This window comes from Mauremys mutica, chromosome 8 (genome assembly GCF_020497125.1).
Source record: "Mauremys mutica isolate MM-2020 ecotype Southern chromosome 8, ASM2049712v1, whole genome shotgun sequence".
NCBI classification, from domain to species: domain Eukaryota; kingdom Metazoa; phylum Chordata; order Testudines; family Geoemydidae; genus Mauremys; species Mauremys mutica.
The window spans coordinates 37,798,390-37,824,380 of NC_059079.1; the positions used below are offsets into that span (position 1 = coordinate 37,798,390).

The following is a 25,991-nucleotide window of genomic DNA, read 5'->3' on the forward strand; positions in this document are numbered from 1 at the left end:
AAGCTCAGCCTGCAGAAGTGACACATTGAGATCCTGTAGTTTATTGTGTTATTTAAGTAATTATTTTGAGACATAGCAATGTAAATGTAGGTCATGGGATGAAGGTTATTGTTGGAGTTGACTCTTTGTCCCCTCCACCCTATAATTGACCTGAGTTTGTGATGGCTGCATTAGTCTCAAGGAGTGAAGCCATGCCTAAGTTGTGTATGATGTGTGCGATGAGCTGTATTTGTGTCCTATCTAGCAGCTGTTTAGGATTGTAGTGGAGTACGTTACAAATGTGTATCTTACAAACTTTGTTGCAAGATTAGCTAGACTGAACTGAGAAATCATGAAATCAAAAAGGAACTTGTGGAGTATTGTCATTAAGAATGTTTTAACCCAGAAGAATTCACATTTTCTAATGAAAAGCAGTTCTAAAGAGCATGTAAGTTGACATTCGAGTTTGGAGAAGCTTTACTGAGAAATTGGCACCTGAGAGAGAGTTATAATTTGCAGGTTGAATCTAGAATGGAGGTGAAATTGAGCAGGACTCTGGTATTTGGGAACCTGGGAGGAAAGTCAGAATATGTTCTTCTAATCTTTTTGTGAAGAGGAAGTATAAGGAAATCTAGAGCTAGTGAAATACATTTGAGAATGGAGCTCTTAGGCTGTCAGGAGAGACCTAGTGGGAAGAAAAGCAAGGGAGACAAAATTTGACAAACTGTGTTCTTATACAGGTGCCATCATAAGGTAAATAGTCCATTTAAATTGTAGTGGACAGTATCCTAGAGAAATGGAGCCTTACAGAAAAGAACATTAATAAATCATTTATATTTTTAAATTAAGTACAAACACTGTTTTACATTCACTGAGACAATACTTGGATTGGGAATTTCAGGACTGCAGTAACAATATGCAGACCTGTGAAGGGAAGGTTGAAGAGTAATCCTATATTACTCTTCAGCAACTGGTCATGCTGTCTGTTGTTTTAGTGTACAACAACATGCTCGATAGGCATATTGCACCTTTGTTTTAAAATTTCTGCTTCCATGAACCATGAATAAAATACTGCAGCCAATGTTTGTTTTGCAGAGAATGCATGCACATACAATTTAAACTACTTAGCACTGTGAGAAGATTTTGTTTTTCTTTTCTCTTCCCAAAATCGAAAAGGGAAGGAAACAGTCTTTTTTTTTTTTTAAGAAATGAGGAGTCCTTGTGGCACCTTAAAGACTAACAAATGTATTTGGACATGAGCTTTCATGGGCTAAAACTCACTTCATCAGATGTATGAAGTAAAAACGAAAGGAGCAGGTATAAATACATGAAAGGGTGGGGATGCTTTACCAAGTGTTAGGTCAGTCTAATGAGATAAATCAATTAACAGCAGATACCAAGAGAGGAAAAATCTCTTTTGAAGTGGTAAGAGAGTGGCCTATTACAGACAGTTGACAAGAAGGTGCGAGTAACAGTTAGGGTGACCAGACTCCCGATATTTAGGTGTTTTGTTCCATGTCCCAACCGATCTTTGGTCGGGACGCAATTTGTCCCGATATTTCGCTCTGCTGGCAGCACTCGGCCTATTTTTTTTTCCTCCGTCGATGGACACCACCCTCCTCTCCCCCCGCCCCATGTCCCGATATTTTCTCCCTCTCATCTGGTCATCCTAGTAACAGTAGGGAGAAATTAGTATTGGGGAAAATAAGTTTAGGTTTTGTAATGACCAACCATTCCCAGTCTTTATTCCAGTTCTGCAGCTTCATGTTGGAGTCTGTTTTTGAAGGTTTTTTTGTTGAAGAATTACCACTTTGAGGTCTGTTATTGAGTGACCCGAGAGTTTGAAGTGTTCTCCTACTGGTTTTTGAATGTTATGATTCCTGATGTCACATTTGTGTCCATTTATTCTTTTGCGTAGAGACTGTTTGGTTTGGCCAAAGTACATGGCAGAGGGGCATTGCTGGCACATGATGGCATATGTCACATTAGTAGATGTGCACGTGAACGAGCCCCAGATGGTGTGAAATTAATGGCACCCCCATCCTTCCATGTATTTATACCTGCTCCGGAATTTTTTTACTTCATACATCTGATGAAGTGGGTTCTAGCCCACGAAAGCTTTATGCCCAAATAAATTTTAGTCTCTAAGGTGCCACAAGGACTCCTCGTTCTTTTGCTGATACAGATGAACACGGTTACCACTGAAACCAGTCTTTTCAAAGACATTGTGATCTGCATTGGAATTAAGCTGCTAACAAAACATCCAGTAATGTATCTGCTCCCCCGGTGGGGCTGATTTAACTACAAGTGTGTCCTTTTTTCTTTAAAACCGCTTCACTTAGGACTGCTTTCAGAATATTGGTTGGTTGTTTTTTTCTGTAGAATGTTTCTGACCAAACTGATGGACCAATTATAGTATTCAGTGGTTGTTTGAGAATGTGGATATAGACTGAAGAGTGTTACCAAGCCTACTTTGGAAATGAAATATCTAGTTCAGGGGTCGGCAAACGGTGGCTCGCGGCTCGCCAGGGTAAGCACCCTGGCGGGCCGGCCCGGTTTGTTTATCTGCCGCGTCAGCAAGTTCGGCCGATCGCGGCTCCCACTGGCCGCGGTTCGCGGTCCCAGGCCAATGCGGGAGGCAGGAAGCCGCAGCCAGAACATCCCTCGGCTCGCGCCGCTTCCTGCCTCCCGCATTGGCCTGGGACCGCGAACCGCGGCCAGTGGGAGCCGCGATCGGCCGAACTTGCCAACGCGGCAGATAAACAAACCGGGCCGGCTTGCCAGGGTGCTTACCCTGGCGAGCCGCGAGCCACCGGTTGCCGACCCCTGATCTAGTTGGTGTAAAGGTCTTGCTTCAACAAGTTTATATTTGTATTATTATTGTAATTGTATTCCTTTCTAGAATAATGATTTTTAATCGTTTAAAAATATTGTCCTATATAAATCACATCTTGTGAGATGGAAGTGTTTCCAGGTTTGTCCTATTGAGGTATGATCAGAAGTCTGAAGCCACCTAGGAGTGAACAATTGATGAAATGTTATTAAGTTGGGTTTTTTGCTTAAAAAAATGACTTCCATTAAAAGCAAGTGAATCAGACCCTACATGTCACGCACATGCAAAATTCCTATGGATTGCAATGCAACTATTAGTGTGCAAATAGATTTTCAGCAAGTACCTGTGGGGTTTTTTTTAATTGTTTACTTCTTCCCTACAGATGGAAGACTGGGTTTACTGTCTCTCTCTTTTTTGTGCGGTGTTTTCTGCAAGAGTCCTTGGTTTTCCAGGTGGAAATATCAGTGAAGCTTGTGGTTCTATGTTACCTAGTCATGGTAACTTTGTTTCACAAACTACCGCAGCACCTTACAGGATCTCCATATCCAGCACTTCATTTGACCCAGGAAACAAGATCATAGGTAAATTAGAACTTTGAATAATTTGGAGTGTTTGGATGGGATTTAAATGAATGTAAATTTTTTAAAGAAATATCAAAGAGGCTTGTTATTTCAGCTCACCGACTGTGGCCATTTCAGTGATATTACATTGTGCTGTGCAGAACCAGAATACCACTGTAGTTTTTACAATGGCTTGTGCTCTCCCCCAGTAGTCTAGCCTTCAGAATTCCAACAGCATAAGACAAGACTGAGTCTTGTTCACAGGGGAACAACCTCCTGCAAGCTTCTAGTTAATCTCTGTTTGATTTAGCCATGTGTCCTTTTTTATTGCTTTTGGTTTTAGATAGGTTTAAAATGTGCCTTTCATGGTCTTTAGGTGTATTTACATAACTAAAGTAATGTAGCTCTCTCTTGGCCCTTATATATAGTTATTTATATTTGTAGGTCACAAAATTACAAACATTCTGTTTGCAGGAAATCTGCTATTATATGTAACTGATAATACAGAATTAAGGAGTCCAATCCTCAGTCTTCAATTCTTATTTCCATCATTATCAAGGTTCATATGTTCAGAATGCAATACACATTTTCACAAACAATACACAATTCAGCTAGAATCAAACCATCTGTCTGTCTGGTAAGAGGTGTGGAAGTAAGCCATACTATTTCTTAGAAAGGTGATATGAAGCTGAACGATGCTATAAGTGGTTATTACTTTCACTCGCTTATGTTGTATGCATTGTTGTTGTAGCCATGTCAGCCCCAGGATATTAGAGAGACGAGGTTGGTGAGGTAATATCTTTGGATCAGTTTCTGTTGGTGAGAGAGACACGCTTTTGAGTTTACACAGAGCTCTTCTTCAGGTCATCATCATTATTAGACAATGACATGAAAGAGAGTGAGTGACAAGTAGCTAATATTTAAATTGACTATTTTAAGTAACTTCCCTATCTTTTTCCCTCAGTGACTCTAGAAGGAATTGACAGTTCCACTTTTAAAGGATTTTTACTGCAGGCCCGAGCAGTTAGTGGAGATGGTATTGTTGGTACTTTTCAAATCATAGATCCAAACACGCAAGGTCTTTTGTGTAACCAAGTTCAGGTATGTGGTCACATTTTAAACTAGTTTGTTGAACTCATAAGTTATTTTCCTTGCATTGTGTAAAAGACATGATAAATATTTTCTTTTTGCATTAGAGGTGACACTAAATGTGATCTGGAGGCAGCTTCATGTTTTCTAAAAAGTGTTTAATTGTGCCCTCTCATTTCCAGGGTGATTGAAATTATCTTTGCTGCTGGTGATGACGGAAGATAGGGTGACCAGATGACCTGATTTTATAGGGACAGTCCTGATTTTGGGGTCTTTTTCTTATATAGGCTCCTTGCTTGCTGTCTGGTCACCCTATGGGAAGAACACTGCACGGTTCAAAGGGAATAGTTGGCTCAGAATGAAAGGATGAGTGGAAGCTCTAAAAGTCAGCCAGCTTGAACTAGTTAATATCCTGGATCACTGCTTCAATCAGAGGAGGGCCTCGTGATATTTCAGGGGGAAAAGTGCATTACTTTCTTTCATTTGAGCATTCACCTGGGTTTTTAATTGCAGAATTCTTCAATGAGTCACACAAATAGCAACAGCAAGCAAAATGTAACAGCAATTTGGGTAGCACCATCAGGCACAGGAAATGTACAGTTCAGGTACATTTTTGATTCCTAATATACTAACATTTCATAAAGACATTAATTTGCAGAAGGAATAAAATCTGTTACATTTTGCAAAGGACTTACCCTTAGCAATATTGTACTGACAGTGATTTGAGATTTGCCCATCATTTTTAGTACCTCCTGGCCTTTGTTTCATTTCTAATACTTTTAAGATATGCTGTCAAGATGACGTTTCATTTTTTAGTTTTGTCTTATAAGTAGTTACTGAACAATGTTTTCCCAAACAATAGACACCCTTAAAATTAAATCCCACTTCCATCTCTGAAGGTAAATGCCTCTATCTATTTGAAAAAGTCAGTATTGATTACTGCCAGCAAGATGTCTATCATATATCTAGAAACATTACTGGTGCCTTATCAGAACATTTCCCCAAATAATGCTTCAAAATGATGTGTGTGGTATTTATTTTGTTTTGTTTCCAGAGCAACTGTTGTTCAGAATGTGAGTGTTTTCTGGGCTGATGTCAGAAGTCAAACTCTTGTGTCTTCCAGCTCCTCTGTTGACTCAGTAAGTTGTTTCATTTTGGCATGATTGTGAATATATTGTTTCACAAATATACATAACAGTGAATCATATGAATGAATTTGGGGCAATTTTTCCAGGAAACTTTTGATGAGCGGTTTTATTAGAGCTAAACTCCTTCAATGATTATTATGTTTTCTAATCAAATACTGTAAACTAAATTTAAACGTAGATGTTTAATTTGGTTTTAGTCCATTTTAAATACCTTTATGATAGTGATGGTAGTTTTGCTTGATTGTAAATATAACTATTATAGCAGTTGCCTCTTGGGCAAAATCTGCAATTGTCGGTCTTAATGTAAGAGAGGCCGAGAAGGGGAATAGCAAAGATGTTGTAGGCCAGGACTGAGGTGATTTGATAGAGCTACATGGGGAAAGATTGTATAGCCTCTGTCTGAACCAGACCTATTTCAAACCAATTAAATTAGCTTTTCATGTACAGAAACCCTCCTGTCTGCACCCATGGCATTCCCTCAGATTTCCGTCGCTATCACAGTCCACCTGCCTAGGATTGGCACTGATGGTATTTCCAGGGAAAGTACCCTGGAGGGACTATTCTTTAAACTGCTGCCTTAATACTCAGAGCTGATGTGCGGAACCTCCAGTCCATTTCTACCAATGCCATCCATTCAATACAGAACTAGCTTAGTGGGCCCTGCTAAAGGCTCTTCTGTCTCTGCTCTATCTCTAATCATCAGAAGGCAATCAAACATACAGGACCTAGTGTGACCATATAGTCACACCATCTGAATTGTAAAGCTTCAAGTTATCTGTCTCCATTGCTGTTTTTTTTTTTTAGTGCAGCATGTCCTGGGTAATTCTGAAGGTAGGGGGTTGCATCTCACCATTGATATGTGGACCGGTGTTCAGGCAACTGATTACGTTAGCAGAAGCAGCAGCAGCACAGGCAACAGGTATGCCCTCAGTCAGCAGCATACCTCACTATAAGGAGGTGATTTTGAACAGCCGCACACTTGCAGGGACATGGAGAACCTGTGTGCTCTCTCAGAGGAGTGGCTAAGGCCCCTGGCTCTCTCTGCTGAGGTTGTGGCAGCAAACAGTGAATTAAATATCACAAAGGCAGTGCATAATTGTGGTTTCCAGCATGTTCCTTGCCTTGCTTTCTGCCTCAGTCTGGTTTGTAAGGGAATTTCTGAAAGGGGATGCCCAGTCCAGGCATTGCTCTCAACAACCAGGAAGATCTGCAGCCACATCTGCCGATTCTGGGAAGTGTGACACAGCCTTACACAACCACAGGCTCACTCTTTCTGCCAGGCCACCAGATGAAGCAGGAGATGGTGACCAGATGGAACTCCATCTTTTACATGCTGGAATGTCTCTATGGGCCGAGAGAAAAGCCGTGCTAAAGGTGGGGAGTCATCACAATCTGGGAGCAGCAGTTTCGGTAAGACAGTGCTTCAAGTGGCCTGGCTCAGTTTGTATTTACCTATTTATTTTTGGCCGAGGGACTGACCCCTGGTGACCTCCCCCAACTTTTAAGCACTGAGAAGCTGTGCAAGTGTTGTACATCCATGGGCCCACACAAGCATAGACAGACACCAGCCTCCACTTGTCACCCTTCCGCTGACTGCTGTAGAAGCTAATCAACATCCAATGGCATTTTGGTGAGGCTATAAAGCTGGTCAGAGAGAGTGATGTGGGAATCAGCCAAGAAATTCCATTGCTGTGCCTGCCGGAGAGAGAACTGACACATGGAGACCCTCTTCCATCAACAGAGCGAAAGCACTGGGGAGTCGTGCTGTCTGCTCTTCTGGGTAATTGCCATCTCCAAGCCATCAAGGAGAAGAAGCACTATTTGATGGCAACATGTCTCAACCCCTGATTGAAAGCACCATGGCTTCCTTCATCTCCGATAACAGGGTTGCTGGGGCAGCCATAACTTACTTTAAAAATCACCTGGGAAGCATGGTGGCTGAAGTCATTGCTTGTGGCTCTCCAAAACATAGGCCACAGTGTCATCCCCACCAGAAGGCTCAGACACGCTTCACTGCTGGCAGTTGAAGAGGGATGTGCGACCAGCATTGCATAAGCTGTCTGTCGCCCACCTCTCCTATCCACCAATATGCCGGCATTTGGAGCACCTCTTTAGTGCACCGGGCAGTATAGTCTCTGACAAGTACACGACTCTCCACAGGCAATGAGGAGAGACTATCATTCATCTAAGTGAATAGAAATTGACTTCCCCAGAAGCACATCCAAGTGAATAGAAACTGGCTTCCCCAGAAGCACATCCTGATGGGAAGACCCTGGGGCCACAACAGGAGAGGAGGAGGACACTGCTGAGAACCCAACCCAGACCCTTCCTTTGTGAAATGTTGCAAGTGGAGGGACTTAACTCAGTGTCCATGTTGGGACTCACAAATGGGCACATGATAACAACACAGTCAGACACCAGTCCTGGTACCATCATGCGGAATGTCATTTATTTTACACCCTGCACCCTCACAGAGAAAGAGAGAGGGAACAGCCTGCTAGCTGTATGTGTATAGGAATGAGAGACAATTTGTATCAAGAGTCTCGGGGGGAAGTATACTTGTAGAGCACCTGCTGTCAGTGGTGCTGGAACAGTTTTTGGAGTAGGGGTGCTGAGCTGCACCCCTCTTACACCTGTCTGCACCACCCCCTAGAGCTGGGGCCGGGAGCGGAGACGTGGATAGGGATACGGTGGCAGAGGCTGGAGCCACAGCTGGAGGTGGGGGGGGTGGAGCCCCGGGCATGGGGCCCGTGGCTGGGACCCTGGAGCCAGCAGCGGAGCCCTCGAGTGTAGGACCAGCATCTGAGTGGGATCCCGGGGCCTGCGGCCAAGCAGGATCCAAGGCCAGCTGTGGAGTGCCCAGGCAGCAGCGGGGCCAGTGACTGGGACCCTGGGTGGCAGGGGTGCACAGACAGTGTCGGGGCTCAGGGCCAGTAGCCGGGACACTGGGCGCAAAGCCTAGGGGTGCTGCAGCACTCCTACTTCCCGTACCTATGCCTGCTGTACCTCTCTGATCATCTCTTCCTTTGTTATATATTTTATGGGCAATTTAAAAAAGACCTTTTTGGGGGGTTGGGATAGTGTGTGAGCAAACGCTCCTTTTCCTCCACTTTACATTATTTAAAAAACAAAGTGAATGTGAAAACCACACATGGATGGGGTCCCACTAGATTAGGTTTGTTAATTAGTCAGTGAGTGCCTGTCATAGAACAAGTCAGCACATTTTTTTTAAATTTCTCTCACATCTGGTCTGGCACTGGTTTCAGGGTAGAAACCCCAGAGTAGGTGGGTGGAGTGTACTGGGAGGATTTGGGATCACCCCATGATCAATAGTGGAATTTATGGTTGAAATTTCCCATTTGTTGTTTTAGAAATTAGTTTCCTAAACAAAACAAAAGTGTGTTTAAAATGACAGGTTGGCTCTAGAACAGTTTCATTAAGTTGTTTGGGGGGCATAATGAAGGAGTGATGAGCAGGTATTGGGAACACCTGCCCTCACGGGCCAAAGCAGGAGGAAAAGACTCTACGAAAAGTGTAGCAGTTGTTGGTGTGAGTAATATCACACACACAATGCAAGTGAGTACTGTATGCAGTCAGGAGTCAGCAGCAGCATCACACAGTGTTAGGGAGCAGAAAGGAGGCCCCTGCAGGATGCTAAATGAGCCATATGGCAGCAGTGTTGTTTATACATGGAAGCCACACACATTACAGCTCTGTGTGGCTTCCAAGAGCCATCTTCATACTCTAGTAATGGAGGGCAATTATGTTGGAGATGGTGTTCTAGGCCCAGTGTTGCCAACTCTCATGATTTTGTCATAAGTCTCATGATAATTATTTTCTTTAAAGCCCCAGCTCTGATGATTTCAGCCTTCATTCTTAAAGAAAAAGTAAGCTTCTAGCTCTTTTGGCTAGGGAGAAATGTGATCCCAGTGCACTCTAAAGACTCAAAAAGGAGAAGAAAAATAAAAAGAACTCCAAATCTATCATTTTTATGTAATCTTGTGATTTTAAAGCCAATTTTTGATGAGCCTGACTCATGATTTTTGAACATTTGGGATTGGCAATACTGTAGGCCCTAAAGAACAACAGACAAATAGAACTAACATGAATATTCACATTACCATTTAACAACTTTTTATGTTTATACTTTTTAAAATAAGAAATAAAAATTAAGGAAGGGAGGCAGGGAACCATCTCTCCTAGAACCATTAGCCTTCCTCCTTTAAAGGAGGACTAGAACCATCCCCCTCTACCAGGGCAGGGGGTAGATGGGTTCCAGAGGATGGAGCCTGGCTTAGCAGCTGGTCTGTAGGCTCTGCCTTCTATTTCAGGAACCCCTTCCATCCTGCAGGTGTTGGGCATGGAGGTGCTCTTGAGCCTCCATTGCTCTTTGGCAGGCTGTGACAGCCTGCTTCTGACCCATATCTGCCCCTTGCCAAGACTGAAATCTATAGCATAAACTAAAAGGTGTATCAAAACCACTTCTAATGTGTTAAAACAAATAATTATTAGACAAGAATTTATGGGTTATGGATAGAATGTAGGAATTTGTGAAGGAGCAATCATCTCCCATCAGACATGTCCCGAGGTAGCAGTTAGGGGAACATCCTGTAGATGCAGGACAGCTGCAAATATCCAATAAACAGTTGCAGACCAACTGGCAGCATCTCTGAACAGGCTGTGGTGGGGTGGCTGGTGCTGTGGTTACCTCTATAAAATGCCACAGAGGCCCCATGACGAAGACATCAAGGCAAATGAAGACTGCCTGAAAACAAGTCTTGCTGGGGCAAGTGGAGTTCGGTAGGCAGCTCACCTAGGAGCAGGGAAACTCCAGTTTCAAACCCAGGGTGTCAGGCTTGAAAAGCCAACCTGGAAAGCTTGTCCAACGTCAACCCTGAATGATGAAGTGGCAAGGAAAAAGAATTAAAAAGAGGAAAATGTTCCAAACAGCTGCAGAGTTGCAGGCAATCCAAAAGCCAGCATCTCCCCAGAGTTACAACAACAAAATATCTGAGATACACAGTTATTCCCTGTTCTAAGCATAGGAAGATATAGTTGTGTGATGGATTCAGCACAGACACTCCCTTGGGACTGTCACATGTCGTGCTGAAGTTACCTCTGAGCCTGTTTCCCCTGACAGCTTGGGATTCCGGAAACCTGGTCCAATAAGCTTCTTTCACAGACTAGACCCCTTCCTAGTCTGGGCCCAATCCTTTCCCCAGTACAGGCCTTGTTAGTTCCAGCTCAGGTGGTCACTAGGGGGTTTCTCATGACTGGCAGCCCCCCTTGTTCTGCTCTACCCCCTTTTAGAGCTTTGTCCCAAGGCGGGAACCCTTTGTTTCTCTGGATCCCTGCCCTCCTTCTAAATGGAAAAGGACCAGGTTTAAGATGGTTTCCAGTATCCTGTGACCTGTGAGATCTTGTTCTTCCAGGGCTGGCCCCCACATACCCAGGGAGGTTTGCAAGTAAACGGAGCCATTTACAACCAGTTTTCCTAGTCAATGGGAGCTATCAAGCTTCCAAACCACCATTAATGGCCCACACTTTACATAATTACAATAGAACTTCAGAGTTATACTTCATATTTCTAGCTTCAGATACAAGAATGATAATACCTACCAATAGGATGAACACACTCAGTAGATTATAAGCTTTGTAATGATACCTTACAAGATACCTTTTGCATAAAGCATATTCCAGTTACATTATATTCACACTCATAAGTATATTTCCATAAAACATATGGACCTTGTCCAGTAGATATGGTCACGCCAACCCTGAATAAGGAAGTATCAAGGAAGAAGAAGAGGATAAAAAAGAGGAAAATGTTCCAAACAGCTGCAGAGTTGCTGGCAATTCAGAAGCCAGCATCTCTCCAGAGTTACAATAACAAATTATTTGAGATACACAGTTACTCCCTATTCTAAGCATAGGGAGATATGTTAGGCCTGGTCTACACTACGGAGGGGAGGGGGGGTCGAACTAAGGTACGCGACTTCAGCTACGCGAATAGCGTAGCTGAAGTCGAACTACCTTAGTTCGAATTTCCTACCTGTCCAGACACCGCAGGATCGAACTCCACGGCTCCCCCGTCGACTCCGCCACCGCCGTTTGCGGTGGTGGAGTTCCGGAGTCGACGGGAGCGCGTTCGGAGTTCGAACTATCGTGTCTAGATTAGACGCGATAGTTCGAACTCCGAGAAGTCGAACTCTCTGCGTCGACCCGGCGGGTAAGTATGGACCTACCCTAAGTATTTAATGTTCTTTAAGGTGGCAACAGTTCTACATATAGATCCATCTATTTTCTTTATCCTAACAGCTGAAGAGTTGAAAGTGAGGTTTTGGTTTGGTAAATAGGAGACTGTAGCTTCATTTAGATAATATTGCCTAATTTATATTGGTAAATTAACTTACAATCTAATAGTTTTTCATGCTGTTGTAAATTACAGACCTCTGGACGTGAAGGCTGTGGCACACAGAAGTTTTGTTTCATCAGCCCCACTGGGTGTAATCTGGATGATCCAAATTGTTATTTCATGTCTTCTGAGTCACTAGGTGATGACGCTTTTAAATTTGAAATGAGCGGCCTTTCTGATGGATATATAGCCATTGGGTTTTCTGATGATACACAAATGGTAAGATACTATCACTGAATAAACTATTGGAACAAGAACAAAGTTCTGTTTTGCAGACTGCGGAAACTTGACAACAAACTATTCAGTGATTACAGTGGAGAGAAAGGGGAGACCCTGTAGAGCAGGAGAGTTCCACTATGTTTAGCAAAGCTAGTAAGAGTGTTGATTATTCACAGATTTCAAGGCCAAAATGGACCTACCTGATCATCTCTTCTGACTTCCTGTATAACACAGGCCATAGAACTTCCTTAAATTAATTCCTAGAGCATATCATTTAGAAAAACATTCCATCTTGATTTAAAAGATGTCAATGATGAAGGATCTGCCATGACACTTGGTAAATTGTTCCAGTGGTTAATTAACCTAAAATTTACACTTTATTTCCAGTCTTCAACTTCCAGCCATTGGATTGTGTCAGACTGATAGACCTATAATTACTGGGGTATACTACTTATACTTTTTAAATATTGACACATCAGCAGCTTTCTTCCAGTCTTCTGGAACTTATTGAAAATCAACATTAATGGTGCAGCAAGGTTCTCAGCCATCTCTTTTAAAACTCTTGGGTGCAAATTATCTGGGCATGCTGATTTTAAAATGTATAACTTTAGTAGCTGCTGTTAGCATCCTCAATGGAATGGAAAGAGTGTTATTGTTATCATCATCATCAATCATCATCATCATCATCTAATATAACTGCATCCTCTATTCTTTCCCCAAATACAGAACAGAAATGCTTATTGAATACTTCTGTCTTTTCTGCATTATTAATTATTCTACCATTTCCATCTAGCAATGGAAAAATATCGTTAGGATTCTTTTTGTTCCTAATTCACTTACAAAACACCTTATTATCCTTAACTCTAATGGCTACATATTTCTTTGTGTCCCTTTGTTTCTCTTTTCAATGTTGTGTAATTCCTTGCTTCTGATTTATATTCATTACTATCAACTTCCCCTTTCTTCCATTTGTTTTAGATCTTATAGCTGCCTTCACTTCCCCTCTAACCCAGATAATTCCTAATTATCATTTACCTTTTTCTGATAACATTCTTCCTCCTAGCTGATTTGGCCCATAATTGCTTTCAACTTTGTGAAACTGGCCTTTTTAAAGTACCAAGTATATATATTATTGGTCTGTACTTTATTCTTTTTTCACATTATTAATGTGATCAACTTATGATCATTTGTACCTATGATACCATTAATTTTTAATTCTGTGATCAGTTCTGCTTTGTGTCATTATAAGGTCTAGTATAGAATTCCCCCATGTTGGATGCATCACTTTTTTGAGTTAGGAAATTGTCATCTATAATATTTCAAAATTCTAAGAAATCATGAAGCACCATAGCACATTACCTGAATAACAAACACTGTTATAATATTATAGTTCTGTGCAACCCAGATTCAAATTCCAGTTAATTGGCATTGTTTGTGAGATTTCATTTTTCTTGATATTTTTTCTATCACCCGATTCAGCACTTACACTCTGAAGTCAATTTGAATGGGGTGTCAGTCTGAGTCAATACAGAATTTGGCCTTTAAACATAACTCATATTTTACCATTAGGGAACTTGATTACCATTGTGCTTGTCGTGTTTTGATGTAGCACTACATCCTTTAAGTGATACATCCCAGTAATCTTTTTTTTTTCTTTTTTTGTTAAAGTATGGTGTTATGGACATCTGCAATTCAAACAGCTGCAGGACAAGATTTTCAAAAATAGAAGTCTAAAGCTACGCACCTAAATAAGACTCCAATTTAGCAAAGCACTTAAGTTAACATGCTCAAGTGTTTTGCTGAATCATGTTCTGAGTAGACAAATTTTCAGAAGTTCTGAGCTGCCTCCCATTGAATTCATTGAGTGCTTGGCCATTTATACAAGTACCAACATATGGATTTAGTAACCTAACTTTAAGCTCTCATGGTGTTAAATCTGGCCTTGATCAATAAATTGCATTTTTAACACAGACGTGTGAAAAGTGGTGGGAAAAAAATATAAAAACATCTTTTAAGCATTTTTTTCCCCAAAATGAAAAGTTGATGATGTAGTTCCTCCAGGTACACTGACTTACTTTAGTTACAGAGATCTTTTAAAGCATAGGTGCCTTAGATTGGAATGAAAGGTTATTTGTAAAAGGAGATTGTTCTGGCAGTGGCTTCTTTAGAGCTATGGTGGAAAAAAGGTTTGTGTGATGAGAGTGGCCCATGCTATACGCATGCTCTAACTATTGCTCCTTTGCAAGAAACTGAATGGAAGATTATATTTAAGGTGCAAAGTTACTGGACAGTATGCCAATTGTCTCTAATGTAGCAGTACCCTCAAATATCAGTTGGGTTTTGATTTTATTACTATTATGGTGCTCAGTTCCATACTCTTGGTGCACCTGAAACTCCAGTCAAAGTTTGTGTGAAATTTCCCTTTGTAAGATCTGCATGCAGCTTTACTCAATCACTACTGACATGGGCAAATCTGTGCTTTTCCAGGGGAATGACGACATTTATATCTGTGGTAAGAATGCAACAGGACAAATAGAAGTTCAACGTGCCTTTTCAACTGGACGAACTAGTCCCGACATTTTGCCTCTGGTAATTTAATTCCAGATTATGTTGGATGTATGTGTAGAATAACACTGTTTCGTATTTTTTACTGTTGCATGCTTTTTATTCCAGAGTTGTTGCTGAGCTACAGTATCAGTGCTGAATTCCAGACAGGATGATAAGATTACCAAACTGTGAACTATTGTATCAAAAGCTAGCAGTATAACTTTGCTCTGAACAGAGTTCATCCCTTAAAATTGATTTGGACCATCTACATATTTTCATCCATATTAGCTTTTCTCCTGACTCTGCTCTGAGTTGGTATTAGCAAAGACTAATAGCTAGACAGAGACCAAGACAGACAGGAGAGAAAAAAAGTGGATCAGCCATCGATTTATGCAGTAAAACTTAAATCAAGTAATATGCTGCTAAACATTTAACCAATCAAAAATCTAAGCCTAGTGTCAAAGTTAGACTCAGGACTCATAGTTTGTCAGACCACTCTGTTTTATTAGCACAGCGCTCTGCTAATAACACCCAGATAATGTGAGCACCATGCAAGACACAAACTATCTTATTTATACAGATAAAAGGGTGAGAACTTAACAAGATAACAAAGGAAGCAGAATCAGATAAGTTTACCTGGGCTAGGCATGCATATCTTATTTCCTTACTAACTATTACCCATCTTCTGTTAATGTTTCGCCATTAGCACCATTGTTTATGCCTAATGTTTCTTTTCCTGGCACTTGTATTTCAACATTTCTTATTTCTGCTTAAAGGTACATACAACATTTCTTTAATCCATTCTTATTTTTACAATATAATTCATTCTACTTTCACAATCCCTCCTTTTGGTCAGGCTCACGCCATGACCAACATTTTACTGGGTTCCACATATTAACCGTTCTTTATCTCTTTGTTCATCAGCAATATTCAAAATCATCATATTAGCACTCTGTTTTGGGGCAGTCACCTGGGTGGCATGCCTTACACAATTTTGGATACAACAGGAGACTAACTGAAAACATACAAAAATTATTAGGATTCCAAACAGGATAGTCAGGGCTCCCTGAAACAACCAGTTTCCTATGCCAGAGAAATTGAACAGATTACTTAGCCACTTCCATAAAGAACTCGGCTCTTCATGGGGAAGATATGCGATTTGTTCTAAGTGGCTAGCGCGATCTATTATCTCATTGGTATCGTCAGGTATAAACACACAACATTGTTTTCCAATGAGAGCACAGGTCCCTCCTTTGGCCGCCAGCACTATGTACAATGCCTAATGGTTTTGGAGGGCCACCTGTCGGATCGCCCTTGTTTCTTTGGCCAGAGCTCTTAAACTTTCTCCAGTTTTATTTGCCATTATTTTAACTACTGCTTGTAACCTCAGGAGCATTTTTTGCCTGGTGTATTATTCCCCCAAGTGGAATAAAGGAACTGCCAATAGTCTCTTCCCAGGTGTAATTGCTGTTCCATATTGTGTTAAACGGACGAGGTCCTCCAGTGAGGTCTGAGGAATTGAGTGGGATAGCCAGGACAGGAACACCAGTTTGAGAGTGGGCTGGGCTGCAGACCCAGCATTTAGAAATATTAAGGGTCTGAGCTATCCACACTTGCTGCTGGATAAAAGAATTGTCACTGTGGACTCCCCAGATCTTAAGACTCCAGCAGCCAAGGAACAGGCACCACCAGAGGCGCATGTTGGAGGCAGGGCCCTTCTGGTTCTGACAACCTCAACTGAGAAAACTGCAGTCACGGTTTTACGTCCGCCAGGCAGCAGGCGCTAGGCTCGCTACTGCTTCTTCTTGGGCCTTGCTTTAGGTCGTCGTCTGCTTCTGGTAACCCTTACGAGAACGTATATTGTAAGGTATTGCAGGCTGTTCCTCTACATCTTCTTCTGGAGTCAAAATTGACTCTGCGTTGTCCTGAGGTGGTGATTGGTTTGCTGGGAGTGGTGCAGTCTTGCACTGCGAAGCATGTATCCACTCTGCGTTGCCAGACAGTTTAACAGCCGTCTGGGTAGTAAGCAGTACCTGATGATTCTTTGATGCTCTTTAAGTCTTTTTGCTTCTTTCTTTGACTCTGGCTATAACAATGGCCTTCACGCCTTATCTTTTCCTGATGCATACATTTCTCATTCACACAGATTGAGAATACAATCAGTAGTATTTTATATTGAGCAAAAAGGCATTGCAAATTAAACCTTGCTAAGTTTTACAGTTAATAACCAAGACAATTTACATTGAGACCCAGGCCTTCAATGTTTCTCTAATTTACTTATGTCATAGGTCTCACCCCCACTTGGAGCTGTTGGGTTCCAATGTGGGGACCTGCACTGGTTTCCCTCTAAACTAAAATCCTAGTTTAGATCTAGTAAAAGCTGCCACCACTCAATCAGGAAATGTGGATTGAGACACAATCCTTCCCCAAAATCCTAGGGGATTCCAAGAGCCCCAAATCCATGGAGTTCTTACACCCAGGAGAAATAAACCATTCCCCCCTGCTTCCTCCCCGCTCCCTTTTCCTAGGAGAGACACCAGGATTTAACTACAGAGGAATACCTCCCCCTCCCCTTTCCCTGAGAATCCACCCAAAGAAAGATCAACCAAGTCCTTAATAGAAAAGAATTTATTAAAGAATAAAAAGAAAAGTCACTGTCTCTGTAACCAAAATGGAACAATATAGGGTCTAAACTTATCAATCTCTGGAGAGAATTCCCCCTCCCCCTTCCTCAGTAAAAGCAAAGTAACAGCAAACAGGAATAAAGAATTTCCTTCAGCAAAACACACAATTGCAAATGTAGAAATCAAATTATAAGACTAATTCGCCTTTCTAATTAATACTCACTATTGAATAGTAGAAACTACTCCAGGAGAACTTGGAGACATGACTGACCTCTCTTAGATCCAAAGAGAGCTCTAACAAAGAACACAGACAAAGGCTTCCCTCCACAGAGATTTGAAATTAATCCTGTTCCTTGATTGGTCCTCTGGTCAGGTGTTTCTCAGGTTACTGAGCTTGTTAACCCTTTACAGGTAAAACAGACTTTAACCCTTAACTATCTGTTTATGACACGCCCCCCAGATCGCCAACAGTGGGAACTACTGGTGGTGATTTCCTCCTAGAACTGTAAAATAAACAGATTACTAAAACACATGCAGTATTACATATACTACTAAGTATGTAAACAACAAGGTATTTGACATTGAAGAACACTTTTTATGCATTTGACCGGACATACTTGGCAACGTCCTTGCCCATCCCCTCCCCATGGAAGGACTTTTCCAACCTGTCCTTGGTTCTGTTCACCCCAGAATGACCACTGGGATGTCATGGCCCAAGCTTAAGAGCTTGTCCCGGTACTTAGTTGGAACTACCAACTGTTTTTGAGGATGCTGGCCTTTTTGGTGTCCACCAGAAAGAATCTTGTTATATAAAAGTTCTTGTTTTACAACAAACTGGGATCGGGTAGAAGAGCTGAGAGGCGGTGGGTTGCTCCGTGCCGCCACCCAAGCCGTCTTAAGGCTGTCATCGGCTTCCTGCTCAGTCTGGAACTGTGGACTTGGACTCCTACAAAAACGGTCAGGAATCACACGGCCCCAGTGAAGACGGTTGCCATCTCGGTGGGACCTCCAAATTGTCATAGTTAGACTCGGGACTCATAGTTTGTCAGACCACTCTGTTTTATTAGCACAGCGCTCTGCTAATAACACCCAGATAATGTGAGCACCATGCAAGACACAAACTATCTTATTTGTACGGATAAAAGGGTGAGAACTTAACAAGATAACAAAGGAAGCAGAATCAGATAAGTTTACCTGGGCTAGGCATGCATATCTTATTTCCTTACTAACTATTACCGATCTTCTGTTAATGTTTTGCCATTAGCACCATTGTTTATGCCTAATGTTTCTTTTCCTGGCACCTGTATTTCAACATATCTTATTTCTGCTTAAAGGAACATACAACATTTATTTAATCCATTCTTATTTTTACAATATAATTCATTCTACTTTCACACTAGTAAACAGAATCATGTCGTTTATGCTTCCTGCAGCAGAGTGGGGAAAAAAAGTACATTTAAAAAAAATTAAGACCAGTATATACATGTTGGTTTTACTTTTTTAGTACTTGTATCAGAAAAAAAATTATTAGCAAAGGAATAATCAATATATTTTCTGGAACATGCTACATCAGAGATTTCGTGCTTTCGTATATCAGTTATGAATATCTACTATTAACTATACTCTAGTTGACTCCACTGACTTCATTCTAGTTACTCCTAATTTACATTGATATGAGTGTCCAGGGGAATGAGACCTTAAGCCAGTGGTGGGCAGTCCACGGGCTGCACATGGTCCGTCAGGGTAATCTGCTAGTGGGCCACGAGACAGTGTGTTTACATTGACCATCCACAGGCATGGCCACCCGCAGCTCCCACTTGCCATGGTTCACCATTCCCGGCCAATGGGAGCTGCGGGAAGCAGTGGCCAGCATGTCTCTGCAGCCCACGCCACTTCCCGCAGCTCCCATTGGCTGGGACTGGTGAACCCATGGAGCAATTGATCACTACCCATTGAGCCCGATGATCTAGCCAGCTTTCTATCCACCTTATAGTCCATTCATCCAGCCCATACTTCTTTAACTTGCTGGCAAGAATACTGTTTGTTTATTGCTGTATGAGGAATGTTCTGTGTAATAATAATTACAGATATTCTGTTTTAGGGTAATGTTCAGACCATAATGACTTCCTTTAACAATGGAATCATCAACTGCTCTTTCATTTCAAGTAATCCCATATCGACTCAGTTAAAAGCTGCCAGCAATTTGTACTTCATATTTCTGGCCCAGGGACCATCATCAGCTGGTGAGTGTTACGGTACCTTATCATGCAAGGTCCAAATGGAAGACTAACAATTGCAGAAGTGTGTGCATATATACATACATATGTGCGTGTGCGCGCACACACACACATATATATTTTGTGGAGGAGAGGAGGCACAGAGAATGAGAGGTTTGAAATGTGATCAGGATAACAGATCTTTTTTGGTCTGAGAAGATAACATGCTGATGTGATGGCAGCAGCTTGATACATGTGAAGCTTACGCTATTGGAAAGAAATATATTCTTTCCAAGTGTATTTGTCTTTTTTTTATTATTGCTTGTGTAAAAGCAACACAGAGGCCACCTCCAAGATGAGGCCCCCATGGTGATAGGCATTGTACAGACAGTCTCTGCACCAAAGAGTTTACAGTCTAAATAGGGTGACCAGATCTCCTGATTTTATAGGGACAGTCCCGATTTTGGGGTCTTTTTCTTATATAGGCTCCTATTACCCCCCACCCCCTGTCCCGATTTTTCACATTTGCTATCTGGTCAGCCTAAGTCTAAATAAATAAGACAAAGGGTGGGAGAGGAAGTAGAAGTTGGTAGCTTACCAAAGGTCACGCAGCAAATCAGTGGCAGAGCTAGGAATAGAACCCAGAACTCTCAAGTCCCATTCCATGGCCGTACATACTGGGTCATGCTACTGAGTTAAAATATGTACAAAAATATAAAGAAATATTGTCCCAACCCTTTCCTACACTCCAGCGACTTTGTGCCACTCAGGCAATGCAAAGCAATTGGAAGGCTGGCTTAGCTGGCTCCACTCAGCAATCCTCTTGGGTACAGGAAAATCCCCAGGTGGGTTAGAGCTCCCTACCAAGCACGTGCTTGGGGTGGCACCATGGGAGGGGGCGGCACTCCGGGTTTGTTTTTGTTTTTTTTGGTTCAGCCGGGTGGTGCTGGGGGGAGGCGGGGCTTGGGAGGCGTGGCGCCGTGCTGGGGGGGCGGGGACTTGGGCGGCACGGCGCTCAGCGGGGGCAGGGATTGGGCAGCGCGACGCTCGGGGGGGCGAGGGACTTGGGCAGCACGACGCGACGCTCGGGGGGGGCGGGGGACTTGGGTGGCACAGTGCAGTGCTCGGGGGGGTGGGGGACTTGGGTGGCACAGTGCAGTGCTCGGGGGGGCGGGGGACTTGGGTGGCGCGGCGCAGTGCAGTGCTCGGGGGGGCGGGGGACTTGGGCGGCGCTCGGGGGGCGGGGCGGTGCTCTTTGTTTTCACTTGGGGTGGCAAAAATGTTAGAGCCGGCCCTGCATATAGGGGTCATGGCTGGGGAAAGGAGCCCTGCCCTTCTATTATCCCAGATAATAGAACGCCCCTTTGATACCCTGCACAGATAGGTGTAACTTAAAACAGTTCAGAGGCTGCTGTGTTGAGGTGACAACCTGGCACCAGGACAGGACAGAAATAGGGGGTGTAAAGGAGGCTTTATGGCACCTGTTGTGCCCACCTTCCCGAGCTGTGCTAAATTCAGCTCTGGCATGGCCCAGGATTTGGCTCAGTTCTATTCCCATCATGATTAATACAGCCTGTTAAAATATTTGTGCTGAGGATTGGGGAAAGGTTTGTTACAGTCTGTTTAAGCTTTGCCACTGTGCACGTATCTATTTGGTGCAGTGATGTGCACTTCAGGGGGTGTGATTTCTAAAGCATACTAATGTGTTGCACACTCACTTGTCTGTGTAGACCCTTCTGGTGTGCACTAAAAGTTTCCTAATGCACTTTAACATAGTACTGTTTGAAACACTACTACCTCAAAGTGCCATAGGGACCATTCAGTGTACACCAGCAGAGACTATGTGGACAAATTAATGCCCAACACATTAGTGCACTTCAGAAATCACACCCCTGTAGTGCACATTACCCCACCATATAGATGCGCCCTAAGATTCCAACTCTGCAAGTGAATCAGCCAACATGGATCCTTTCACCTTCCTGTAGTCCTATTAAATCTCTAATTTTTGTATTAAAATAAAAAGTAATTTTGTAGTTAAACCCCAAGAAACAGTGACAAATTAGAACAAATGACATTGCATTTGCGGTAGAAACTGTGACTCAGTGACTCCAAAAGATCACTATAGACATTTATTTGGCCACCCTAAATCAACATTAAATCCAGTCCAAAGTACTTTAGTTTGAATATAAATTTAAGGTCTGATCCTGCAGGGTGGCCAGTGCCCTAGTCTACAATGGTATTTTCAGGGGCTCAGCACCTCTGTAAATTAAGCTATTTGTTTAATTCCATAAATATGGATTTAGAAGCCTAACTTTAAGCATCCAAGTTTGTAAATGTTGGTCTAAGTGCTCTATATGCAAAGCACAAATGATAAAATGTTTTAACAATTCTGACAGCATGTTCTGCAAATGCCAGAGATGATGGTAAGTGTCTGAATAATAATTATTATTTGGAAGTAGCACATCTGAGGTGAACCCGTAGACAGGAAACTGATTTCTGGCTCTCCTAGCATTCTGTGGACAAACATTCAAAAGAAAATCAAAACCTGAAACAAAAAGCCTCATCTTGAGGTCGCTGTTGTAGGAGACATGCCAAAACAAAAATATTAAGCTGCTGTTGTGCCACATGTTCTTGGTTCCTGGGATGTGCCAGCGTGTATTGTGGCAAATTCAATACTTACAGCTTACTCTTGGCCAATGAATAATCTTTTTTTTATTTCTTTATTTGTTTTAAAGAGCCCAATAGCTTGAATAATGATTGCTTAATGTTTTCAGGACAGATACAGAAGCATCCTACGACACCCTTTATCACTCCTCAGAAAGTGAACATTTCAAGCTATGAAGCAGTTGGTAGCACCAGTTCTACACCTTCTATTATTAAGGCTCACGGTAAGAATATTTTAAAGAAAGTAATTGGGTGAATCAACTATCCATTACTTCCTTATAAGGGGGAAAGTGTATGGTTTTTATAGATATGCTCACACTCACATCCTTTCTTATGAAATAAGGATTCTATTTCTAGTCCTGCAGATTCAAATCATATTGAACTTTAAAGTCTTTTTTTTTTAATGTATAGAAAATCGGTCACTGGTACTGCACTGAATTTTACCCATCTTAAAGGGGTGGGAGGCGGAAATTCCACATTTGGGAGAAGGAGGACATCAAATAGCTGCCATATTTTTAAAGTTGCTCAGTGGATTGGACTACTAGAATAAGTCCTAGAGTGGACGGATTACTGAGTTGGGAGGAAGGGGATAGGAGAGGAAGCCAAAGGTGCACGATGCATTTATTTATTTTATTGTTCTGCAACTGATCATATGATTCTCTAATTTATCACATGGGTATTTATCTCCACATGTTTGGGCGGGGGGGTATAAACCACACACACACACACACACACACACACACACGTAGTGAACCAGATCCTCAGCAGATGTAAATCAGCCTGGCTTTATTGAAGGTCTGTGTCTATATTATGTGAAGTAATTATCTTCTGTAGCTGACGCAGTAAAAAAAGGCTAAATAATAATAAAATAAAGTTGAGCAGGAACTCGTACAAGAAACTTAGAGACGAGAATTCATATTATACAGTTGATGATCCTCTGTATCAATTATGAGTTATTTTACAGTGATCTAGAAAATTTGAAAATTTATTTTCTACCACATAACAGTTTACCTTTAATTTTCCAGATCTCATTCATAATCTTATCTTTCTTGTGTGATCTTTCGAAAATAACGATAGTTTTAGTTCCAGGAGAAGTATTTTGTAATATAGAGCACAGTAGTTTTTAAAGGGTGTATATAATACACTTCCAGTCTGTTTCAAGGAAGATCAGTTGCAATCATTAAAGCTAAAAAAAAGATTAATCTTTAACTAAAAGATACAGAATAGAAATAGATTTTGGAATATCTAAAATCCTTATATTTGAACATTTGCTTTTTCTGGTTTATGGTCCACAGAGAGCTTTGATCTTGACAACTGGGATTTCTCTGTACAGAATATCTTCAATATGTTACAAAATATGACAATAACAGATTTACAACAAAGGATACCTGTTTCCTAGGAATGGCACAGTTCTAGACATTAACTGTACAGCTGGATTAACATTCATGAAAATTACATGGTTCTTTCATGATAATATACCTGGTCATATTAATCACCTAGATTTTTGTTATTAAATCTCTCTTCATTTTTACAGAGTAACAGAGACACATTTTGTGACATTGTCAAGTTAAAAATCACTGCTTTGTGTGTCTAGTGTAGGAAAGAAGACGGCTATAAAGGGAGGCTTAGAAAACAAGAGAGTACCAGGGAGAGGAGAGAGATCCCCGTACAGAGACTCAGGCTCAGAAACAGGATTAGAGAAAAGAAAAGAACAGAGAGAGAGAGAGAGAGAGGTTAGAAATGTATAATGACTCAGTAAGTGACTCATTTATCAACTACACTTGTTACTCCTGGGGGCATTCTGCACTAAAAAATTAAAAGTTCTGTGCCAAAAAATTTAAAATTCTGCAAATTTTATTTCTCAAAATAATGCTACATAATATTTATCTTGGTAAATTATTTCAAAATACCTATCAACAAGTATGTCTGTAACAATACAGAAACATACAAAAATTCCCCCAGGAGCAGTGAGTTAAAGAAACCCCTATGACAACTCCTTTTTCTCTGCCCCCTTCACCCCACCCCCGCCCCTAGAGCCCATCTAGGGGGTCAGACACCCACAACTCCTCCCCCCCAGAGCCCAGCCATGGGACACCCCCTCTCTCCCAGCCAGTACACCTGAACAGGGCCAGCTTTAGGCCGATTTCCCCGATTCCTGTGAATCGGGCCCTGCGCCTAAGAGGGCCCCGCAGCGTCCGGAAGAGGGGCCCCACAAGGTAAGGTTCCAGAAGACAACTGCTGCCGAGGAAGGACCCTCCGCCAAAGTGCCTCCGGAAACAGCGGCAACCGATTGAGCTGCCGCCGAATTGCCATCGCTATCTTCGGCGGCAGCTCAATCGCTGCTGCTGTCTTCAGTGGCATTTCAGTGGCAGCTCTTTCGAATCGAGCCCTGCACATCCTAAAGCCGGCCCTGCACCCGAACCCCTCCCCATCCAGAGCCCAGCCGTGGGGGCCTCCCAGGCCAGATACCCATACCCTCTCCCCCCCAGAGCCCAGCCATGTTCCCCCTTGCCCAGACACCTGCACCCCTCCCCAGAGCCCAGCCATGCACTCCCCCTCCCCCGCCAGCCCAGACACTCGCCCTCCTCACCACTACCCTCCAGAGCCCAGGGATCCAGAGGGAGAAACAGCCTGATGCTCGGTCCCAGGCTTGCATAGAGTTTCCTGCACACCAGTCTCCTTCCCTTAGGGCGTGCTGGGAACTGCAGCTGCCAGGAACCCTCTAGCTCCCTCCCCCTCCCCCCAGCACTGTCTTCTATGTGCCAGCTGGGCTCTGCTGGGTCCAGTGACCCCTAGTGGCAGCCAGCAGCACTGCAGCCTATTTCTATGGGGGAAAGGAAATTCTGCGCCCACAACGTTAATTTCTGAAAAATTCTGCATTGCGCAGTGGCGCAGAATTCCCCCAGGAGTAAAGATTTGTATATGAAATACAATTACATAGCAAAGTCTGTAACTAAAAGAAAGTGCATCAATCCTGCAACTTTTTGAGTTCTTGCCATTATTTGTATGAGTTTTTCAAGGGCTGCAATTTCTGATAAGTTTTATACCAGTCTCTGACTTCTAGAGACCAACCGTGTTTCCACCTTTTCAAAATAAGCCATTTGGCTACAAGTGAAGCCTAAAGGAACTAGAGTTTTTGACAATTTGTAAAGCCTCATTTTTATCTGCCTCTGACCTCAGGCTTGTCTATGCGAATGTTTAGTTCACTCTAAACTGGGGTGAGACATTAGCTGCACTAGCCTGCTGCAGTGCAACTGTTCGTGTGCACCCTGCTGATGTGAACTAACAGTCTGCCTATGTGCTTTGATTTAGTCCTGTTTCAAAGAAGACTAGATCAAAGGGCTCTAACGAATTGTTTACATGCATCCCCAGGGTACACAAAGTTACACTGTAGCAGGTTAGTGAGGGCTAGAGTCAAACCACAGCTTTCTGAAGTCTAATTGTTTGTGTAGACAATCCTTAGTATGAGAGTTTCAGTGTTAAAGGAATATTATTAACATTTAAAATAAAATTTGTTCTGTTACATGCCTCTCTCTAACAGCCTTCATAATACTGTCGTGTTATTGTTTGAAGAAAGAAATGTGGAACTTCCCTCTTAGCAATTAAAAATAAGTGTTTATTATTTAGTTTGAAAGAAAGAGCGAGAGAGAACTTTAGCACACTAGCTTAATTACAATAAAAGAGAGAATCCTTTAGG

The 25,991-nt window shown here is 42.3% G+C and overlaps 1 protein-coding gene across 1 annotated transcript in view; it reads left to right on the plus strand.

Annotated features, from left to right (window-relative positions):
• The first annotated feature begins 3,194 nt into the window (after positions 1–3,194).
• The window catches only part of LOC123376365 (putative ferric-chelate reductase 1), a 36,288-nt gene continuing 13,491 nt past the window's right edge, over positions 3,195–25,991 (plus strand). The window contains exons 1-8 of the mRNA XM_045028300.1: positions 3,195–3,393; positions 4,337–4,473; positions 4,975–5,066; positions 5,516–5,600; positions 12,058–12,243; positions 14,731–14,832; positions 19,516–19,657; positions 22,405–22,518. Of these exons, the coding sequence (XP_044884235.1) occupies positions 3,195–3,393; positions 4,337–4,473; positions 4,975–5,066; positions 5,516–5,600; positions 12,058–12,243; positions 14,731–14,832; positions 19,516–19,657; positions 22,405–22,518 (1,057 nt within the window). The remainder of the gene's footprint in view (positions 3,394–4,336; positions 4,474–4,974; positions 5,067–5,515; positions 5,601–12,057; positions 12,244–14,730; positions 14,833–19,515; positions 19,658–22,404; positions 22,519–25,991) is intronic.